Source organism: Trachypithecus francoisi, unplaced genomic scaffold (assembly GCF_009764315.1).
Source record: "Trachypithecus francoisi isolate TF-2019V2 unplaced genomic scaffold, Tfra_2.0 Lachesis_group12, whole genome shotgun sequence".
Lineage (NCBI taxonomy): Eukaryota > Metazoa > Chordata > Mammalia > Primates > Cercopithecidae > Trachypithecus > Trachypithecus francoisi.
The window spans coordinates 1,488,285-1,508,909 of record NW_022681457.1 but is presented as its reverse complement, the minus strand read 5'-3'; the positions used below and the strand labels follow the sequence as shown (position 1 = coordinate 1,508,909).

Sequence of the window (20,625 nt, the reverse complement as noted above, 5' to 3'; positions counted from 1 at the left end):
TCATGGAACAAGATGTGTATATTTTGCTCTTTCTTTCTTATTCTCTTCTTCTCCTTCCTTCCTTCTTCTTTCCTTTCAACAGCATCTCACTCAGTCACCCAGGTTGGATTACAGTGGTGCCATCACAGCTCCTCAAACTCCTGGGCTGAAGTGATCCTCCCACCTCAGCCTTCCAAGTAGCTGGGAATGCAGGCATGCGCCACCATGCCCAACTAATTCTATTTTTGTTTTCTGGCACAGACAGGGTCTCACTTTGTTGCCCAGGCTGGTCTTGGACTTCTGGCTTTAAGCTATTCTCCTGCCTCAGCCTCCCAAAGTGCCAGGATTATAGGTGTGAGCCACTGTGCCAGCCTGTTTTACAGCTTTAAGAAAGCACAGTTGAGAAGAGAAAACACTAATAGCTTGACACATGCCAGCTACTGTGCTGGGAGCTTTTTCAAGTGTGACTTCATCTGATCCTCATAAATACTAAGTTTCAAATTAAAATGACTCTCCTCCACTCAGAGATGTACATAGATAGTCTACATTCCCATATCCTTGAACTAGTGATGCAACTTATCATCAATAAGGTCTTGCAATAGCTGTCAGACAAGCAGAGTGACATAGCTGCTGCCACTTGTACAGGGACAAACTAAGTCTTCAGGTTAATATTCTTGACACTTCAATTAAGTTGTGTGGATTGCTTATGTTTCATGTGTTGAGTATAATTGTCATTTTAAATATCAGAAAACACCATGATTTGGCTCGTGTGTTGTGTGTGCAGAATTAATAGAAGACCATGAAGTAAATTTACTGTTAATGAAGCACATACTCATTGTTTTAGGAATAAACCCAGGTACATATTTTCTTGCAAATCAATAACCAAGTGCTTTATGGGGCACAAGAAGACAAAGGGATGAAGAGTATCACATTTTGTTTTCGAGACAGGCACAAAAGGATTGCCTAGCACAAGGAAAACAACATGGCCCATGTATACATATGTAACAAACCTGCACGTTGTGCACATGTACCCTAGAACATAAAGTATAATAATAATAAAAAAAAAAGGCAGAAGGAGTTGTCAAAATCTCTAGGAGTCAATGAAAGACAATTCAAAGAAAGAAGGGGCTAGTGTCACCAGTTCAATGATAACTTGCAGCATGGGTGTCAGCAGCTTAGAATAAAACCAAACTCTGCATGACCAGTGCTGTTGGTAGAACTGAGAACGATGTTGTGTAAGAAAGCACAGGAACCAATCTGGGGTTGAAAGATGATTCACAGGAGGCAGTCTCTAAATGTGGAGACATTTTAAGAAATCTTTAACACATTTATTTCCCACATATTTTTATTTTTCTATTTGCCTTCCAAAAGTCTACGTCTCAACGTGTTGCAAGAAGCTCTGTTAATAAGTATAAACATTCTAAGTGATGAGATTGCATCTTAGAGTTGTAAAACAACAGTGTGTCTTTCAATGACACCTTAGTGTTAATGAGATACAACATTAAGGATAATTTCTCTAAATGATTATCATCATAAAATGCATTAAAAATTATCCCTTCAAGTTGCCCCTCGCCACTTCTGTAAGATGAAAAATTAAGTACACATTAACTTCCCAATGCCCAACAGTCAAGCTGAAATTTCATCTGGGATAAGAATGATAATTGTATATTAAAGATATTATTATTTGTCCTTTGTATTTTACCTAATCAAACTCGAACGTTTCTTTTTAACATTTGGTAGTAAACAAGCTGATAGCCTGGGCTCACAAGGAATCTTCACATTGTTGGCCTTCTTAGGTTCCGGGGTAGGGAAAAGCAGCCTTGTACATCCAAACCAAACCCCACACCTCCGCACATGTACAGGAAGCTAAGAATGACGCTCAGAAAAGGAGAACCATTTCAAAGGCTATGGTACAGGCTGGATAAACTCGTCCCTATGCTGTGCCAGCAAGTGGAGGATGGAAAGTCTGACCAATCCTTAGACATTTTCTGATGGAATCATCACATACCCATGAAGGCTGAGGTCCTTTCCACAGCTTTGGGATTATTTGAACTTGTCCAAGCCCTTCCCTAGCTGGCACTTGCCTGGTAGGCCTCAGTTTGCCCTGCCCTTCCCTTCCCTCTGTCTGCACACCTAAGTACTACACACATCTAAGTACTACATCACATATCACTGGCCACTAATATAATATGATTATGAAAAGCAGGTGTTTAGTACTTTCCCTGACCATGTAACTAAGATGCTGGAAGTCTCTGAATCCTTGCACCAAGCACACCAGGAGATTTGGGCCATTGCTATTCTCCACCCCCACCCCGCTTATTGGAGTTTCCAGAGCCATGGCTCATCTGCTAGAGCAGGTGACAACTCTAATGACTCCAGAGCAAAAAACAAAGTGGCTTCAGAAAGGGTCCCCTTGCCATTTCCAGAGACATCGTGCTTGGGGAATATAGAAGAAGCAAGCATTAGGAAGGGAAGGATGTGAAACCAGATGGAGAAGTGGCTGAAGTATTCTCTCTGATTGGAGCTTAGTTGGGCACTCTCTCCTCATCAGTGCCAGAGTCCGAAAACTCTTAGAAGCCTAACTTGGAGTAGGACCAACCTACGTTCATTCACCCTGAGTTCTGGAATAGTATGGAGAATGCAATTAGTCACCCTGCAATATTCAGCTCTCTGGTCCCTTACGCCACCCAGTCTCCTCCTTAAAGAAACTAAGGGGCCGGGCGCGGTGGCTCAAGCCTGTAATCCCAGCACTTTGGGAGGCCGAGACGGGCGGATCACGAGGTCAGGAGATCGAGACCATCCTGGCGAACACAGTGAAACCCCGTCTCTACTAAAAATACAAAAAACTAGCCGGGCGAGGTGGCGGGCGCCTGTAGTCCCAGCTACTCGGGAGGCTGAGGCAGGAGAATGGCGTAAACCCGGGAGGCGGAGCTTGCAGTGAGCTGAGATCCGGCCACTGCACTCCAGCCTGGGCGACAGAGCAAGACTCCGTCTCAACAAAAAAAAAAAAAAAAAAAAAAAAAAAAAAAAAAAGAAACTAAGGAATGTGCTTGGGAGACTTTGGTTACTTTCAAGGAGTGTGCTTGGGAGACTTTGGTTACTTTCAAGGAGTGTGCTTGGGAGACTGTAGGTGGCATGATCAGCAACCGTCCAATCAGTAAACTTACCAGGGTAACAGACAAGCCCATTTAGCCTGTATCCATAAGTTCCAGCCTTTTACCACTCTCCTTTAGTTCTCCTAGAGCCTCTTCGGAAGCATGATGCCACGATGCTGCATCTTGGGTAAGTAGGACCCCAAATCCAAATATCATCTCATCCCATCCCCAGTGCAGCTCCCAAACCTCAACCCAATTCATTCCCCTTTATCCCTAACATTATTCCAGCCTCCTGTGCCCTCCCTCCTAGTTATCTCAAAGCGTGACGAGCGTGCTGCTCAGAGCCTGCCTGAACAGGATCCCATACAGATTTAGCCCCAAGTGATAATCTCCACCTTTAAACCACCCTAACCCCTGTTCGTTAGTTTGTTTCCATACTTGTCACATTCTCAGCTCCATGTTCAACCTTTTCTCTTTCTCCCTTAGTTCTTGTCTGGGGGATAACAGTCTTCCTCTCCCAGTGTTCAAAAGGAACTACAGGTAAGGACAGGACAGGGAAGAATGAGAAGGGAAGAGGTGACGTTGGGAACAGAGACTGGGAATTGAGTATCTGTTCTTCCTTGGACGCACACCATCAATGTCTGCCCCCAGATGCTCCTGTTGACTCAGGACCATGGCTGTGCCAGCCGGCGCCCAGGTGTGGGAACAAGATCTACAACCCTTCGGAGCAGTGCTGTTACGATGATGCCATCTTGTCCTTAGAGCAGACCCGTCGCTGTGGCTCCAACTGCACCTTCTGGCCCTGCTTTGAGCTCTGCTGTCCCGAGTCCTTTGGCCCCCAGCAGAAGTTTCTTGTGAAGGTGAAGGTTCTGGGCACAAAGTCTCAGTGTCATTCATCTCCCATCTCCCGGAGCTGTATCGGGTAAAGGCCCCTACCTTGCTCTTAACTAAAGGTATGAGGGAGGGATCAGGGATACAGAGGGCTTGAAGAGGAACTCCTGTTTGTGGAGTTCTAATAAGGGCAAAAGAGTCAGCCTGGTGGGAGCAGGGGAAAGCAAAAAGAAGAAGCAGATAAGCTGTAAGTCTGCCTTTCTTCATGGTCCAGGACAAATAGCCCTCCTGCATAAATAACTCACAACCTTCTTGCACCCAGCTATCACCAGATCCTTAGCTGGTAGAAAAATGCAAGTCATGCAGTTGCCTTCCTGATGTAAAAAACTAACATGCTAAATAATCCAGTGTCGGGAAGACAAAGATGTTTTGCTTCTCTGAAGAAGCTTATAATAATATACAGTATATGTATATGCAGGGAACAATTGGTCAAAAGTGGATTTTGGTTTCCCCGAGGGGAAAGACTGGCTTTGTAATTATAATTTTTTCCTTATTTTACTTACAATTGGTAGAGTCTAAGTATTGTAGGAAGTGCCCATAACTCTGTCAGTAAATTTGAGCATATTTTTATTAGTTAATGTCAGTTTAAGTAGTCCTTTTGTTTGTTTCTATTTTTTGTTTGGACGAACGGAGGCAAGATGGCGCACTTCCGGGTTCTTCATCTCCCCCAACTTTTCCCGGCGCGCGAAAATGCAGCCGACGCCCGGGAAGGTGCAGACCAACTGGGCATGCGCCAGGTGACGTCAATCTGAAGAGACCAAGATTTACCTGGTCGCACCTGCGGAACGCCCCCGGACACGCCCGTGCCCCGCCTATCGCCCTCCCACTCCCAGAAAAGCCACTGCAGACGAGTGCCACGCACGGACTTCCCAGCTTCCCCACTGCGGTCGGGACTGTCGGAACTCCGTCGGAGAGCAGCACGGAGAACTCTGTGGGCCTCATTTGCCGGAGGCCAACAGACCTCTCCTTACCCACCTTCTTCCCCTGAAGCTAGGTGACCAAAATAAACTTGCAGTTTTGCTCCTACCCTTGCACTTCGGGAGGCCAAGGTGGGTGGATCACCTGAGGTCAGGCATTCAAGACCAGCCTGGCTAACATGGTGTAACCCCGTCTCTACTAATAATACAAAAAATTAGCCGGGTGTGGTGGTGAGCGCCTGTAATTCCAGCTACTCAGGAGGCTGAGGCAGGAGAATTGCTTGAACCTGGGAGGCAGAGTTTACAGTGAGCTGAGATCACACCATTGCACTCCAGCCTGGGCGACAACAGTGAAACTCTATCAAAAAAAAAAAAAAAAAAAAGTGTTAATCCCAGCCTAAAAGGCAGAAATATCAACTGCTTTGCAGACATCAAAACTATTAATACGGCCAGGCATGGTGGCTCGCGCCTGTAATCCTAGCACTTTGGGAGCCCGAGGCAGGTGGAGATCGAGACCATCCTGGCTAACACGGTGAAACCCCGTCTCTACTAAAAATACAACAACTTAGCCGGGCGTGGTGGTGGGCACCTGTAGTCCCAGCTACTTGGGAGGCTGAGGCAGGAGAATGGCATGAACTGGGAGGCAGAGCTTGCAGTGAGCCGAGATCGCACCACTGCACTCCAGCCTGGGCAACAGAGTGAGACTCTGTCTCAAAAAAACAAAACAAAACCAAAAAAACCCAAAAAACAAAAAACTATTAATACATACTTAAAATGTACATTACATGTTTTATTCCCTAGAATTCTAAAGGTGTTTATATGTTATCTCTTGTTTTTTTTGGAAATGCTTGCTACTGTGTATCAGCAAACATCCCAGGGCTGAAAGTAGTGGGAGTTGAAAAGCTTTGGGAGAAGTCAGGAAAAAAAAAAAAAACAGAACAAAAAGGGGAGGAACCCTCAGTGGAAAGTATGCACAGACGGTAAACATGCCAAGGGAGGCCCATCTGTTTCTGTACCCCTTACACAACATGTCTGTATAATTGGGGATAGGCAAATTGTATAATTGGGGTTGGTTAATAAAAACAATTATTTGAAGTGGGGAATATTAGTTACTCACACTGCAATACAGCCAGGGTGTTTGTGTTACTTCACTTGGTTCTGATTTAAATGATGTGTTTTGCTTTTTGTTTTGTTTTGTTTGAGACAGAGTCTCACTGTGTTGCCCAGGCTGAAGTGCAGTGACTTCATCTTGGCTTACTGAAACCTCCACCTCCCAGGTTCAAGCAATTCTCCTGCCTCAGCCTCCTGACTAGCTGGGATTACAGGCACCCGCCACCACGCCCAGCTAATTTCTGTATTTTTAGTAGAGCTGGGGTTTTACCATGTTGCCCAAGATGGTCTGGAACTCTTGGCCTGGAGTGATCCATCTGCCTCAGCCCCCTAAAGTGCTGGGATTATATACCACATTTTCTTTATTCATTCATCTGCTGTTGGACACCTAGTTTGATTCCATATCTTAGTTATTGTGAATAGTGCTGCAATAAACATGGAGGTGCAGATGGCTCTTAGATATACTGACTTCCTTTTTTCTGTGGTGTGATAAAGCAGGATTGCTGGAGGATATAGTGGTTGTTTTGTAGTTTTTTAAGAACCTCCATACTGTTCTACCTGGTGGTGGTGTTAATTTACATTCTAATCAGCAGTGTATAAGAGTTCCCTTTTCTCTGCATCCTTGCCAGCATTATTTTTTATCTTTTTGATAATAGCTAGCCTAACTTAGGTGAGATGATACCTCATTATGGTTTTAATTTGCATTTCCCTGATAATTAGTGATGTTGAGTAGTTTTTTCATATATCTGTTGCCCACTTTTATGTCTTCTTTTGAGAAATGTCTGTTCAGATCATTTGCCCATTTTAAAATCAGTTTGTTTGTTTGTTTTTGCTATTGAGATGTTTGAGTTTCTTGTATATTCTGGATATTAATCCTAGTCAGATGAATAGTTTTCGAATATTTTCTTCCATTCTGTAAGTCATGTTTTCACTCTGTTGATTGTTGTCTTTGTTGTGCAGAGCTTTTTATTTTGATATAATCACATTTATTTATTTTTGCTTTGATTGCTTGTGCTTTTGAGGTTTTATTCATAAGGTATTTTCTCAGACCAATATCCTGAAGCATTTTCTCTGTTTTCTACTATAAGTTTTGTAGTTTCAGGTTTTACCTGTAAATCTTTGAATCATTTTGAGTTTATTTTTGTATAGGGTGATCCATGGGAGTCTAGTTTCATTGTTCTACATATGGATATTCAGTCTCCCCAGCAGTATTTATTAAAGAGAAAGTCCTTTCACCAATGAGTGTTCTTGGCACCTTTGTCAAAATCAGTTGGCTGGATTAATTTTCAGATACTTGGATTAATTTTCAGGTTTTCTGTTCTGTTCCATTGGTCTCTGTGTCTATTTTTATGCCAGTGCCATGCTGTTTTGGTTACGACAGCTTTGTAGTGTATTTTGAGGTCTGGTAGTGTGATGCTTCCAGCTTTGCTCTTTTTACTCAAGATTGCTTTGGGTTTTTGAGGTCTTTTGTTGTGTACTTTCATATCTCTACTTTCTCAATAATACCTCAAAAGCCATTTTTTTCATATGATGCCCACACCAAAGAATAAACAAAGACATAAATACCTCAAGGATCAAATGCCTAAAATATTGAGCCTCTGTAATCTCAAAGAGAAAGTAAGAACCTGAGTGTTCCAAGGGAAGATGAATGTGAGGAAAACAGTGAGTAGTCTAAAGATAAAGGAATAGAAGATCTATAGTTTTCAAAGTTGGAGGATAAAAGAAGATGGCCTTCTGTCTTCAAGAACAAAATTTGAAATGGAAGGAATCAGCCCTGGAGCTATTGCTGATGTGGTTGCCAAATCAATACATCCCCTTATCATCCTTCAGTGTGGGTATGTATAGGGCCACTTGAAAGACTATAGCCAACTTGGACATCTTTGGTGACTTGGTGACTAAGGAGGGAAACTCAGTTTCTCTCAAAAGGGAAATGAAGAGAACTGCTGTATATGTCCCCTATGAACCAGGGGAGCAGTAAGTAAAACTAGGTAAAGGTCATCAAATTAGTTCTGCCAGGCTCTCACCTGTGACTGTGAAGGCATCTCATGTAAAGTAACATGCCTTCCTGGGAATGGCATTTGATAACAGCAGATTTGTTCTCAGTAATGTGTTTTCTTTTCATTTCATTTCTTTTTTGTTCTTTTCCAGATAGGGTCTCGCTGTGTTGCCCAGGCTGGCCTCTAACTTCAGGAGTTCAACAGTTTCTCCTGCTTCAGCTTCCCGGGTAGCCAGGATAGGTGTGTGCCACCATGCTGATCTTCAGTAACGTGTTTTCTTTGATCCGTCATTGCATGTTTTGCTACCTCCCATGGCTGGATTGAATCTTGAATACCTCCCATGATCTTATCATACCCAGCTTAACTAGAATATTTCCATTCAACATTGTGGCCAGAAATTTTCCAATCTTTTGAAATGAGGTCAAAGCTCTTCATTTGAATTTGCTTATTAGTGTTTACCTATATTGAAAAAAAACCTACATCATTAATTGCATCCTTCAGTTCTGGTCCTTATAAGTGGAAAGAGAGCTTTAGAGATACTTGCAAAGATCAGAATGTAGAATCATAGATATTTACAGTTTGTTCTCAAAATCTTTTTTTTTTTTTTTTTTTTTGAGACAGAGTCTCGCCCTGTCACTCAGACTGGAGTGCAGTGGCACGATCTCCGCTCACTGCAAGCTCCGCCACCTCCCAGGTTAACGCCATTCTCCTGCCTCAGCCTCCCTAGAAGCTGGGACTACAGGCACCCGCCACCACACCCGGTTAATTTTTTTGTATTTTCAGTAGAGATGGGGTTTCACCGTTTTTGCCAGGATGGTCTCGGTCTCCTGACCTTGTGATCTGCCCACCTCGGCCTCCCAAAGTGCTGGGATTACAGGCGTGAGCCACCGCACGCGGCCTGTTCTCAATATTTTACAGCTGAATGGTAAACATTTAATTTGACAGCAAAAAATTTTGTGAGCACTCAGTTTAGTTTAGTTTAGTTTTTTTTTTTTTTTCCTGAAGTCTCACTCATTCTATCTCCCAGGCTGGAGTGCAGTGGCACCATCTCGGCTCACTGCAGGCTCCGCCTGCTGGGTTTAAGCGAATCTCCTGCCTCAGCCTCCCGAGTAGCTGGGATTACAGGTGTCTACTACCACGCCCAGCTAATTTTTGTACTTTTAGTAGAGACAGGGTTTTACCATGTTAGCCAGGCTGATCTCAAACTCCTGACCTCAAGTGATCTGCCTGCCTCTGCCTTCCAAAGTGTTGGGATTACAGGCATGAGCCACCACCATACCCAGACCAATTTAGTTTTTATATAAAGGTGGCATAAATGATAACACCACCTTTCAACCTTGAACTTTCCACATGCAATCAATAGGACTTGCAGAAGTAATAGGGAATATTAACTAAACTAAGGCTGTGTTACACCACGTGGTTTAACTTTAGATTAATTGAAATTAAATAACATGAAAAATTCAGTTCCTCAGCTGCACTGCTCACATTTCATGTGCTCAATTGCCATATTGCCTAGTGGTTATAACATTAGACATCTCAGATACCGAACATTCTGATCATTGCAGAAAGTTCCATTGGACAGCTGATTAGAGAGTCCCTTATATGAAGTTCACCTCAGGAGGCTCATACTGGAATTAAGAGGCATTTCAATTCTTCTCCAATTCCATCTTGTACTGCATCAGTGTGCCCTGGCAAGGATCTCCTCCACTCGCTCCCTATGTATCCAGGGATCACCTGGAGTTTAAATGTCTGCTGTGATATTTGGAGATGCCTCCTGATCAGAAAAATACTGACATGGGTGAGGTCTAGTGGCCAAGAATTGTTGGATGCTTGCCAGCTCATGAATAACAATGGATACAGAGAGAGATGAGGAGTCAGGAATCAAAGGCAATGCAATATTTCCACCCAGGGCTGCAAGCCCATCCAGGCAAGTCCTCCCTTTGAGGCTGGAATTGTTTTTAGATCTACACAGCCATAGAAGACTGGAATGGAGCCCACATGAAGGAGAAATGGAGGTCATTTCTCAACTTGCTATTCCTCCAGCATGTTCTTTGCATAAGACTCCCTGCAGGATCTCACGGAAGGAGGACACAAATTCCTGAAACCTTAGACCTGACCCTCTTCTCTCCCCATACACCCCAGTCACTCACTTTTGGTCATGTGCACACTCTTTCTCTTAGGCTTCAGAGTCCCAAAGGTTGTTATTTTCGTCCTTTCTGGACAATAAGGTAGAAACATTTGAAAATACGTGAAGATCTCAAAGGATGTGATCCAAATGACCAAAAATACATCTGAATATGAGAACTTTGACTTTTCTTTCAATTTATGTAGTAACAAATATCCATTAAAAATGTTAAAGAATCAGTCTTAAAATATTAGAAACCTTGAGACTTAAATATAGAAAACAAGAAATACTTCTTTTATTATTTTCTTATGTTTTTTCGGCAAGGTCTTTATAAGCTGTATCTTGTTCTGAACTCCTACCTCATCCTGTGAGTTAAAATGCCTTAACCATCTGGGAATGCAACCCAGCAGTTCTCAGCCTTATTTTACCCAGCCCCTCTTCAAGGTGGAGTTGTTCTGACTCAAATATCTCTAACATTTCCCCCCTCCCTTTTACAAGGCAACCCTTAATCCTAAGGGTTGTAGAAGGATGAAGATCCATATTCTGTAACTTATTCAGACTGAATAGGGGCAATGATATTCCTGCCTAACTGTTGGGGTCTCTTGTATTCAGGGAAGAGAGGAGTTCAGAAAGCGTAGGCGTGGTGAGGGTCACTTATAACTCCGAGTTGTGACAAAAGGTGGTATCTGTCTCTTGTTTATTCTGAGCTGCAACCAGAGATCACTGGCTGGTTCACAGGAATAAGCAGTCAGTCTAAATTGCAGGAAAAAAAAAATCCCTCAAAAACAACGGATGAGATTAGAATTGAATAACAGGTGTACCATAGTTCTTGAAACATAATTTTTCTCTCTCCAGTCTTCCAATTTTTACTATATAAACATTACACACAACACATGTAAATACACAGACAGACAGAAGAAGATCCAGTAATTGTAAGACTGTTCATTTGCAAGTTTGTTAACTGGATTACTGGCAGGGTGGAACCCTTGGAGGAATAGGGCCAGGAAAGCATGCAATTTCTACAGCCTAAAAAGCAGGCACAGCTGGAAGGCAAAAATAGATCCCCAAAAATTAAGGGTCTCATTTTTATACCGGTTCCTGGATCCCCAAAAAAGAAATGCTATGGAAGAAGACAGTGCAATAATTTTACCACGCATTTAATTGCTAGGAAACCCGAAGCCAATCAACCCATTCTGTGATAACCCATCCCACATGGGAGTCTTATGTCTGCGTGGGGGGCAAGGGCATTTCCAACTTTTTAGGTGCTCAAGAGCATGCTTTTCTGATCCAAAAAAGCAAAGCGCCATATATTCCCGAACAAGGGCCATTAGTTGTTTACCAAAGTATATTTCCTATTTAGTTATTGCACACCAAAGCTCTCTTATAATGCAAAGTAATTTCTGATGCTCCCCGAAATCAAAACCATCACCTAACACAATGCAAAACAGAACACCGCCTTCGATTTTGAGAGGAATCTATCCACTTTTCATTCCTAGGGTTTCCGTGAGGAAAACAGAGGTTTTTCCCAAAACGTGGTCTGTAGCACTTCCTGTTTTCCCCAAGGAGTTCCACGATGTTAGAACTTGAATAAGCTGATGTTTAACCACAGTGCTTTTAAAAAATCCTTTAAAAGCTCTTACTACCCAACTTTAGCCAGGCCAAACTGCCAATACTTCTGACTTTTAAAATTTACCAAAGGAAAACCTTCCAGGTGCTCAGAGAAAGGAAAATTCAAGATGGTTGGTGGAGGGGAAAAGAATCAACAATGGTAAAGGTCATACAGATATCACATCAGAAAGCACTGATTCCCTAAGCCGGGACTGAACTCAGGCCACCACTGGAGAATGGCACAGCCTTACCTACTGAGCTACAGCACTGAGCAGTTTCTGCTGCTTTTCCCAGAAGGAGCCTAGAGCAGCCAATTTTGAGCTTGCATAGGCTTTTAAGTGCTCAAGATAGTTTTTAGAGTTAACTGTGATATGAACCCCTAAATTCATGTTCCCTGGAAGGTAGAGCCAGGAGAAAGTACTGCCACATGGTTACAAGGTTAAGCTCCCGAGGACGTCTTTCAACATGTGGTCTCTGGGCAAGACGAAGGAGCAGACAGTTGTCCTGAGTAACAGAAAACAGAAAAGAGAAAGGAGGGAAAGGGAGAAAAGCATTGCCTGTGGCAGGGTAGGGAAGGCGAAGAACTCAGGGAGGCCAGAGGAAGACTCACTCATTGGAGCCACACTGAATCAAAAGTTTAGGCCGCCCCTTCTTGGTTGCAAAATAATCTTTTCCAGCAGTCCCATCAGCCTCAAGTTTCCCCCTTTGGGGAGAAGAAAAGTTCCCCATGTCCCATTGTCCCATGATCCTGTACATGCCTAATCCTGTCACCCACAGCCATCAGTAAAGAGTGCAAGGCAGATTAATCCAAACACAATAGCACTTAACCTCCTGTAGTGCCAAACCTGTTCTTAGCACATACAGAGGGACTTTACTGAGAGGGACCTCCAACCTCCTAAGTCTTAGGAAGGATTCTAACCTGCCTAAGATGGGCTTTGAACCCAAGTTTGGTCAAGCATCCTGCCTTTAATTAAGAGGGGCCTTTACTCATGTGTGATTATTTTTATTATGGTAGAAAGATCTTGGAGCTAGTAGTTCAGCAAAGTGAATATAAGCCCTGAATTGGCATGGAGTGATTGGGCTCTTACTCTATTATTTAGATGCATTGCAATCATGACAGATGCCCCCCAGAGCTATCACCAAAGCCTCCCTTTTCTCTATTCAAAAGAACATTTAGAACACACACATACACACACACACACACACACACACACGATCCCTCTGTCCTCTTTTATGTCATGACTAACTCAGTTCAAAGAGCACTTCCTTAGAAGCATTCACTCACTCACTCCCCAGATTCTGTCAAGGTTCCCTTTTATCAACTCCCATTTGAAACCTTTACTTTTCCTACATGCACTTTAAAAGAGATGGTATTTCAATAATTATCCTTTTAATGTCCATTTCATGTACTGCACTATAATAGAAATGTCTTGCCATACATCTAGCACAGAGTCCTGCATCTAGCACAGAGTCCTGCACAGAGGAGATACTCCATATTTATTGACTTCAACATCAATAGCCAAACTGAGGAACTGCGTGGAAGTAAACCTAGTTCAATTAAATAATATGGGTCAGGAAAGACCACATACTTGGGAATAAATCTAATAAAAGTGTACAGGATCTTAACACTGACAGTTACAAAACATTGCTGAAATAAATTGAGAGCTATTCCATGCTCATAGATTGGATTTCTTAATATTGTTAATAAGTAATTTTCCTTAAATTAGGTATAGATTGGGTGCAGTCAAAATCAAAATCCGTAGCCAGGCATGGTGGCACGTGCCTGTAATCCCAGCTACTTGGGAGGCTGAGACAGGAGAATCACTTGAACCCGGGAGGCGGAAGTTGCAGTGAGCCAAGGTAGCACCACTGTAATCCAGCCTGGGTGACAGAACAAGACTCTGTCTGAAAAAAATAAATAAATAAATTCCAACAGCTTTTTTCTTCCTGGAAGTTTACATGCTGATTCTTGTTATAGGACCTAGAAAAGCCAAAATATTTGATATATAGCGACAGAGTGAGACTCTGTCTCAAAAAAACAAAACAAAAAAAAAGAAATCTACCTTAAATATAAGGATACATATAGATTTAAAGTAAAGGGATGGAGAATGATTCCAAGTATCTGGAAAAGTGAAATCTATACAGACAGTAAAAAAATCAGTGGGTGCCATGGCCGGGCGCGGTGGCTCAAGCCTGTAATCCCAGCACTTTGGGGGGCCGAGACGGGCGGATCACGAGGTCAGGAGATCGAGACCATCCTGGCTAATACGGTGAAACCCTGTCTCTACTTAAAAATACAAAAAACTAGCCGGGCGACGAGGCGGGCGCCTGTAGTCCCAGCTACTCGGGAGGCTGAGGCAGGAGAATGGCATAAACCCGGGAGGCGGAGCTTGCAGTGAGCTGAGATCCGACCACTGCACTCCAGCCTGGGTGGCACAGCAAGACTCCGTCTCAAAAAAAAAAAAAAAAAAAAAAAAAAAAAGTCAGTGGGTGCCAGAAGGAGGGGGAAGGGAGTGAAGAACAGGCAAAGCACAGAGGATTTTTAGGGTAGTGACACCACTCTCTATGGTACTATGGAGGCAAAGCAGCATCATTGTCTGGGGTTTGTCATCTCATGCCAAGAAGATTTAGGATGCAGACACATACGAGGAGATCAGGAATGGAGGTTTAATAGGCAAAAGAAAGAGAAAGGGGCTGGGCTTGGTGGTTCACACCAGTAATCCCACACTTTGGGAGGCCGAGGCGGAGGGATCACCTGAGGTCAGGTGTTCAAGTCCAGCCTGACCAACATGGCAAAACCCCATCTCTACTAAAAAATACAAAAATTAGCCAGGCTTGGTGGTGGGTGCCTGTAATTCCAGCTACTTGGGAGGCTGAGGCAGGAGAATCTCTTGAACCCAGGAGGCAGAGGTTTCACTGAGCCAAGATTGTGCCACTGCACTCCAACCTGCGCAAAACAGCGAAACTCTGTCTTAAAAAGTAAGAGAAAGAGAGAGAGGGAAAGAGAAAGAGGAAGGGAGGGAGTGAGAGAGGGAGGGAGGGAAGGAAGGAGGGAGGGAGGGAGGGAGGGAAGGAAGGAAGGAGGAAGGAAGGAAGGAAGGAAGGAAGGAAGGAAGGAGAGAGAAAGGAGAACAGCTCTCTTTCTAGTGAGAGAGAGGGGCTTCTGAAAGGAAAGACCAGCTGGTGGGGAGTGTGCCAGATTTTATAGGCCGACTTGAGAAGGCGGTGTGTCATGTACATAGGGCCCACAGATTGCTTCAATCAGGTATGATATTTACATCGCACACAGGGAAGGCTGACCACCCCACCCTAATCTTATTATGCAAATAGGCTTTCCTCTTGGCCAGCACCATTTTGTCTGCTCCTTACTATACACATGGCTGGCAAAGAGAAGGAAGATGGAGCCGCCATCTTGAACATGATTGGCACAATTGCCGGCATCTAGGACTGCAGCCTGACTTTTCAGGCTGATCTTTCTTAGGAAGGAAAATGATTTGGGGCTGATTTTCATTAAAAGGAAAACTTTACTGAGGACTTCCATACCCTCACTCTCTGCCTCAGTGATTTCTTTTTAACTCCTATATCAGAGTTATAGTATATAACTACATCAGAGTTATAGGATATAACAGTTATAGGATATAGATATGGACACATATCATTCTACATTTGTCACATGCCATAGGATATACAACACCAGGCCAGGAGTAAATCCTAATCTAAACTATAGACTTTAAGTGAAAATGATGTGTAAATGCAGATTCAATAATTGGAACAAATGTACCACTTTGGTGCAGAGATATTGATAGTGAGATGCATGAGTGTGTGAGGGTAAGGGTATTTGGGAAATCTCTGTACCTTCTGCTCTATTTTGCTGTGGACCCAAAACTATTCTTTTCTTTTCTTTTTTTTCTTTTTCTTTTTTTTTTTTTTGAGACAGGATCTCACTCTATTGCATAGGCTGGAGTGCAATGGTGTGATCTTGGCTCACTGCAACCTCCTCCTCCCAGGTTCAAGCGATCCTTCTGCCTCAGCCTCCCAAGTAGCTGGGACTACAGGCCTGCACCACCATTCCTGGCTAATTTTGTATTTTTAGTAGAGACCGGGTTTCACCATGTTGGCCAGGCTGGTCTCCAACTCCTAATCTCAAGTGATCCACCTGCCTCGGCCTCCCAAAGTGCTGAGATTACAGGCGTGAGCCACAGCACCCAGCACCTAAAACTGCTGTAAAAAATAAAGACTATAAAATTCTCTGGACAAAGTGGAATCATGCTAGAAACCTATTACAAAAAAAAAGATACCTAGCAAATTTCAAAGTTTTGGAAATGAAGTAATTTACTTATAAAAGGACCCCTGTGCCAAAAAAGAAATGATGGAAATTAGGAAGCCAATTAAACTAAATCATGATGAATACACACCAGAACACAACCTGTGTGATGCAACTAAAAGAGGAGCATAGAGGGAAATATACAGTCTTAAATGCACATATGGACTTACCTCGTAGTGGTTTCAGTTCATGACATTTTACCAGAATCTCTCTTTACAAGTTGTGCTATTTTTTGATGAAAGTTTTCTCCTTTTTGGGGGGGGGGGATTCACTTCCTGTTTCACCCCAATCCCATGAAAATATTAACTATTCGAGGGAGTATTATTTCAACATCAGGACATCAGAGTTTGGATATATATGCACATCACTTTTCTTGTCAGAAAAGTTTATTGTCAGAAAATATCATAAATAAAGCAAATTTGAATTTTGGACGGTGGATGGATAAACCAAGATCTTTTCTTTCACAAACAAATGCAATGAGAGAGATAAAGAGGTAATAGTTTTAGTGACAGTTCAGTCTTTTGAGCATCTGTGCTATTTCCATGTGTTTAGAAATGTTTTGGCTGGGCACAGTAGCTCACGCACTTTAGGAAGCTGAGGCCAGCGGATTGCTTGAGCCCAGGAGTTTGAGAACAGCCTGGGAAACATGCCAAAACCCCATCTCTACAAAAAGTACCAAAATTAGCTGAACGTGGTGGCACATGTCTGTAGTCCCAGTTACTGGGGAGGCTGAGGTGGGAGGATCGGTTGATCCTGGGAGGTGGAGGTTGCAGTGAGCTGAGATCACACCACTGCACTCCAGCCTGGGCGACAGGGACCTTGGCTCAACAACAACAAAAAAGAAATGTCTTCATGTTTACCAGTTATTTTCTTCTAAAGATGTTTACATTGATCCAACTTTATTTTTAAGAGCAGTTTAAGTGTAAGATGCATAAACCCAACAAGTTGGAAAATATATTTGAAAATTCTACCAAATCTGATTTGGTATACTTGAAGGAGAGACATGAAGCCAAACTACAGGAAGGCAAGTGACTTTCTTCCATATATATATATATATATATATATATATATATATTTGGACACATCTATGAATTTGTCAAAACCTCCCACGTCAGGAGGCTCTTGTCAAGTCAAAAGTTCCCCTGCTTTTTATAATTGTCTACACCAATGACAATGACAAAAACCACTCACCTATTCCCCATAAAGATGCATGGCAAGATCTAATGCTATTATTTCTTTCTAAGCCAGTATCTATGCATTCAGTATTTCTTTCAACCAACCAAGATGGACTGAACTATATCTGGCCTTATCCACATATGGCTGAAATTAAATAAAATCCAATGTAGTAAAATAGAATGGTGAGGATAAACATAACATTGTTACAAATAGTAAGTCCTACTTGCAAAATAATCCTGTTTTCAAAAACAGAGCTCCTCAAATCTTTGGAGTGATGTGTTTCATAGATGTTGGGAATTTATCAACAGTGATCTCTTCAAATGTTTTTCTACATAGATCACTACCAAGACCACCTCTCTAAGTTGAGCCTCCTGTGAGGACAATTATCTTAAGATTTTGAGAAGCCCCATTGTTTGACAGGGAGGGCCTAGGAGACATGCCCTTAAGATAATTGGATTTAATTTTGTTTTGGCTGAGAGACTATGACACATAAACTTGGATTTATCTCAGAGCTTTAAAAAAACACATGCACAAGGCAAAACAAACCAACAATCTCACCTTGGATTTGACCTTTCCCAAGAGGCTTTTTAAAATTTGAGATCTTGCCACTTGGAGAGACAGGAATTACAAAACTCTTTCATTCTTGAACCCAGCATATCCTGGTACTTCTTTATATACCCTCTAAAATTTGCTCAAAAACTGGACATTTTCTCTATTTTTTATACCTTATATCTCTGTTCTGATTGTGGTGGCTGAAAGAAAGCAATTGTTACACATGTTATTCTGCCTAGCAGTATCCTTAGCCAAATCCATAGGTTCATTAGGAATATTTACTATTTTCAATGTTACCACAAGTGTCATTGTTACCAAAAATTCTGCTAGTATATAATAAGAAATGCATTTTTTCTCAGATTCTAATGACAATTTCTCCCATCCTCCCAGCTTTCACCAAGAGCCAATTGAGACCTTTCCAGCCTTCATGAACTTTCTCCACCAGGATCTTCTGGTGTCTGACTACCACCCAGACTCAAGCTAAAACCACACGTCTGAGGTCTCTTTGTTATAGCAGCTCCTCGTGGCCACATACCAATTTCTGTGCTAATGATATGTTGCCTCATTAGAAACCACTGCAAATGCAGTGGCATAAACAACTATTTTGTTATTTTCATGGATTTCTTGGGTCAGGAGTTTGGACAGGGCATAGTAGAAATGATGTGTTTCTGCTCCGTTATTCCTGGGGCCTCCACTGGAAAGAAGTGAAGGCTGAAAGTGGCTGTGGTTAGTGAAAATGAGGAACTAAGTCTTAAATTTTCTTTAATTTGAACGAATCTAAATAGTCATGTGTGCCTAGTAGCTTTGATATTGGACAGCACAGTTCTAGAAAATAACAACACTGCAGCTTTAGGACAGACCCTCGGGACTCCTGATCATGCCCAAGGTTCTCCCATATCTCCTCACCTGGAAAACATTTCTGAAATATGACCTGAGGTCAGCAGGTTCTGGGAGAGCTCTGGGTTCCAGAAACGCCGTCTTGGTTCCAATCTCTCTGGATCCTCCCAGGTTTGTTATTTCCAAGCTGCAACTGATCCTGTCACAGATGATCCGAGCAGTGAGGATCACCTGGTTCAGACCTCACACCCTCCAAGGGTTACTCTTATCCTTCTCTGAATGAGATAAATCCTGCCATTGCAGAAAGATCCCAGCGGGCTGGGGCAGAGTCCATTCTATGACCATATGCTTGTCTCATTGCCACTCAGCTCTCCCTGCAGGGCGCCACTAATTCATAATTCTGCAAATCCTTTAAACAACTCCAAAACATTGCGTGTATTTTTGTGCTAATTACATCCATTGTTTAAATGTGGGCATTTAAAATAAACCATGATTTTAGTAACCCTGGTTTGCCTTTCTTTATTTTTCAATACAGAGGAGCCTCAGAAAATGGAAAAGAGGCCTTGGGTGCAGCTTTTGGACAAATCTGAGTTCCCACGTCATGCCTGTGTGAAGTAGACCAAATTGCACTGCGTCTTCCAGCCTTTACCTCCTCCCCTTCAGAATATACGCCGTGACTGCTCGTCATACAGCTGAGGTTTCCTTCTGTGTGCCATTTCTGCCATGATGAATGGGTCTGGGTGTTGGTCTAAGTGGTGAATGGGTAGCTCTGCCAATTGGACTAACCCTTGGGCAAACTAAAGCAAGACTTATATTTCTACTACCTGGGATGGGTCCATCCCTTCAAACAGTTGTGCCTGGTGGTGGGATATGATAACTTGTGGCAATTTTGCAGAGCACAATGGTGGAATGAAGCCAGTGTACCCTGATGAACATGCAGATGCCAGCTGCTGCCCACTCTGCTAAGCTGAGATTTCAGCCTCCTACATACCTTGATGGCACAACTACTCCCTGTGCATAGGATCTAATATAATAAACATGAGGGAGGCTCAGCTCTTCTCACCATTAAGGAAATCATACTTGCAATATCAGAACCATCAAAACCTTGAGTGGGATGAGAAATTCACCCTGTCAAACACATAGGCAAATATAAATGGAAGTTAAAGATGGCAGAAATGACCAGGCACGGTGGCTCACACCTGTAATCCCAGCACTTTGGGAGGCCAAGGCAGGCGGGTCACCTGAGGTCAGGAGTTCGAGACCAGCCTGGCCAGCAGGGTGAAACCCCATCTCTACTAAAAATACAAAAGTTAGCCAGGTGTGGTGGCGGGCGCCTGTAATCCCAGCTATTCAGGAAGCTGAGGCAGGAGAATCGCTTGAACCTGGGAGACAGAGGTTGCAGTGAGCCAAGATTGAGCCACTGCACTCCAGCCTGGGTGACAAAGCGAGACTCTGGGTCAAAAAGAAAGACAGAAAGACAAAGAGGAAGGAAGGAAGGAAGGAAGGAGGGAGGGAGGGAGGAGGGAGGGAAGGAAGGAAGGAAGGAAGGAAGGAAGGAAGGAGGAAGGAAGGAAGGAAGGAAGGAAGGAAGGAAGGAAGGAAAGAAAGGAAGAAGAAACTGGCTAAAACCCAACAAAACCAGGATGGCAATGAGAGTGACCTCTGGTCGTTGTCACTGCTACACTCCCACAAGCGCCGTGACAGATTACAAATGCCACAGCAAAGTCAGGAGAGTTATAGGTGACTCTCCTATGTGGTCTAAATAGGAGAGGCATAAATTATCCTCCCCTTGTTCAGCATCTAATCAAGAAATAACCATAAAAGGGGGCAATCAGAGGCCCCCAGGGCTGCTCTGTCTATGGAGTAGCCATTCTTTATTCCTTTACTTTCCTAAAAAACTTGCTTTCACTTTACTCTATGGATTCACCTCCAATTCTTTATGCAGGAGATCCAAAAACCCTCTCTTGGGGTCTGCGTCAGGACCTCTTTTCAGAACACCTCTTCCCTGAGCCCC

The 20,625-nt window shown here is 43.0% G+C and overlaps 2 protein-coding genes across 2 annotated transcripts in view; one reads left to right on the top strand and one right to left on the bottom strand.

Moving 5' to 3' along the window:
* Nucleotides 1-20,625, bottom strand: part of IGFL2 (IGF like family member 2) — an 86,268-nt gene that overhangs the window by 43,911 nt on the left and 21,732 nt on the right. The gene's annotated exons all lie outside the window — the stretch shown is intronic.
* IGFL3 (IGF like family member 3) lies at nt 3,172-4,000 on the top strand. Its single transcript, XM_033229270.1, has 3 exons — nt 3,172-3,261; nt 3,561-3,614; nt 3,726-4,000. The coding sequence occupies exons 1-3, from the start codon at nt 3,237-3,239 to the stop codon at nt 3,998-4,000; spliced, it is 354 nt and encodes a 117-aa protein (XP_033085161.1). The 5' UTR covers nt 3,172-3,236.

Bases quoted from the DNA above. Each gene is read 5' to 3' on its own strand.
- IGFL3 (XM_033229270.1), top strand. From the start codon at position 3,237: ATGATGCCACGATGCTGCATCTTGG. The intron at 3,262-3,560 runs GTAAGTAGGACC...TTTCTCCCTTAG, and splicing joins GCCACGATGCTGCATCTTGG to TTCTTGTCTGGGGGATAACA. The intron at 3,615-3,725 runs GTAAGGACAGGA...GTCTGCCCCCAG, and splicing joins GTGTTCAAAAGGAACTACAG to ATGCTCCTGTTGACTCAGGA.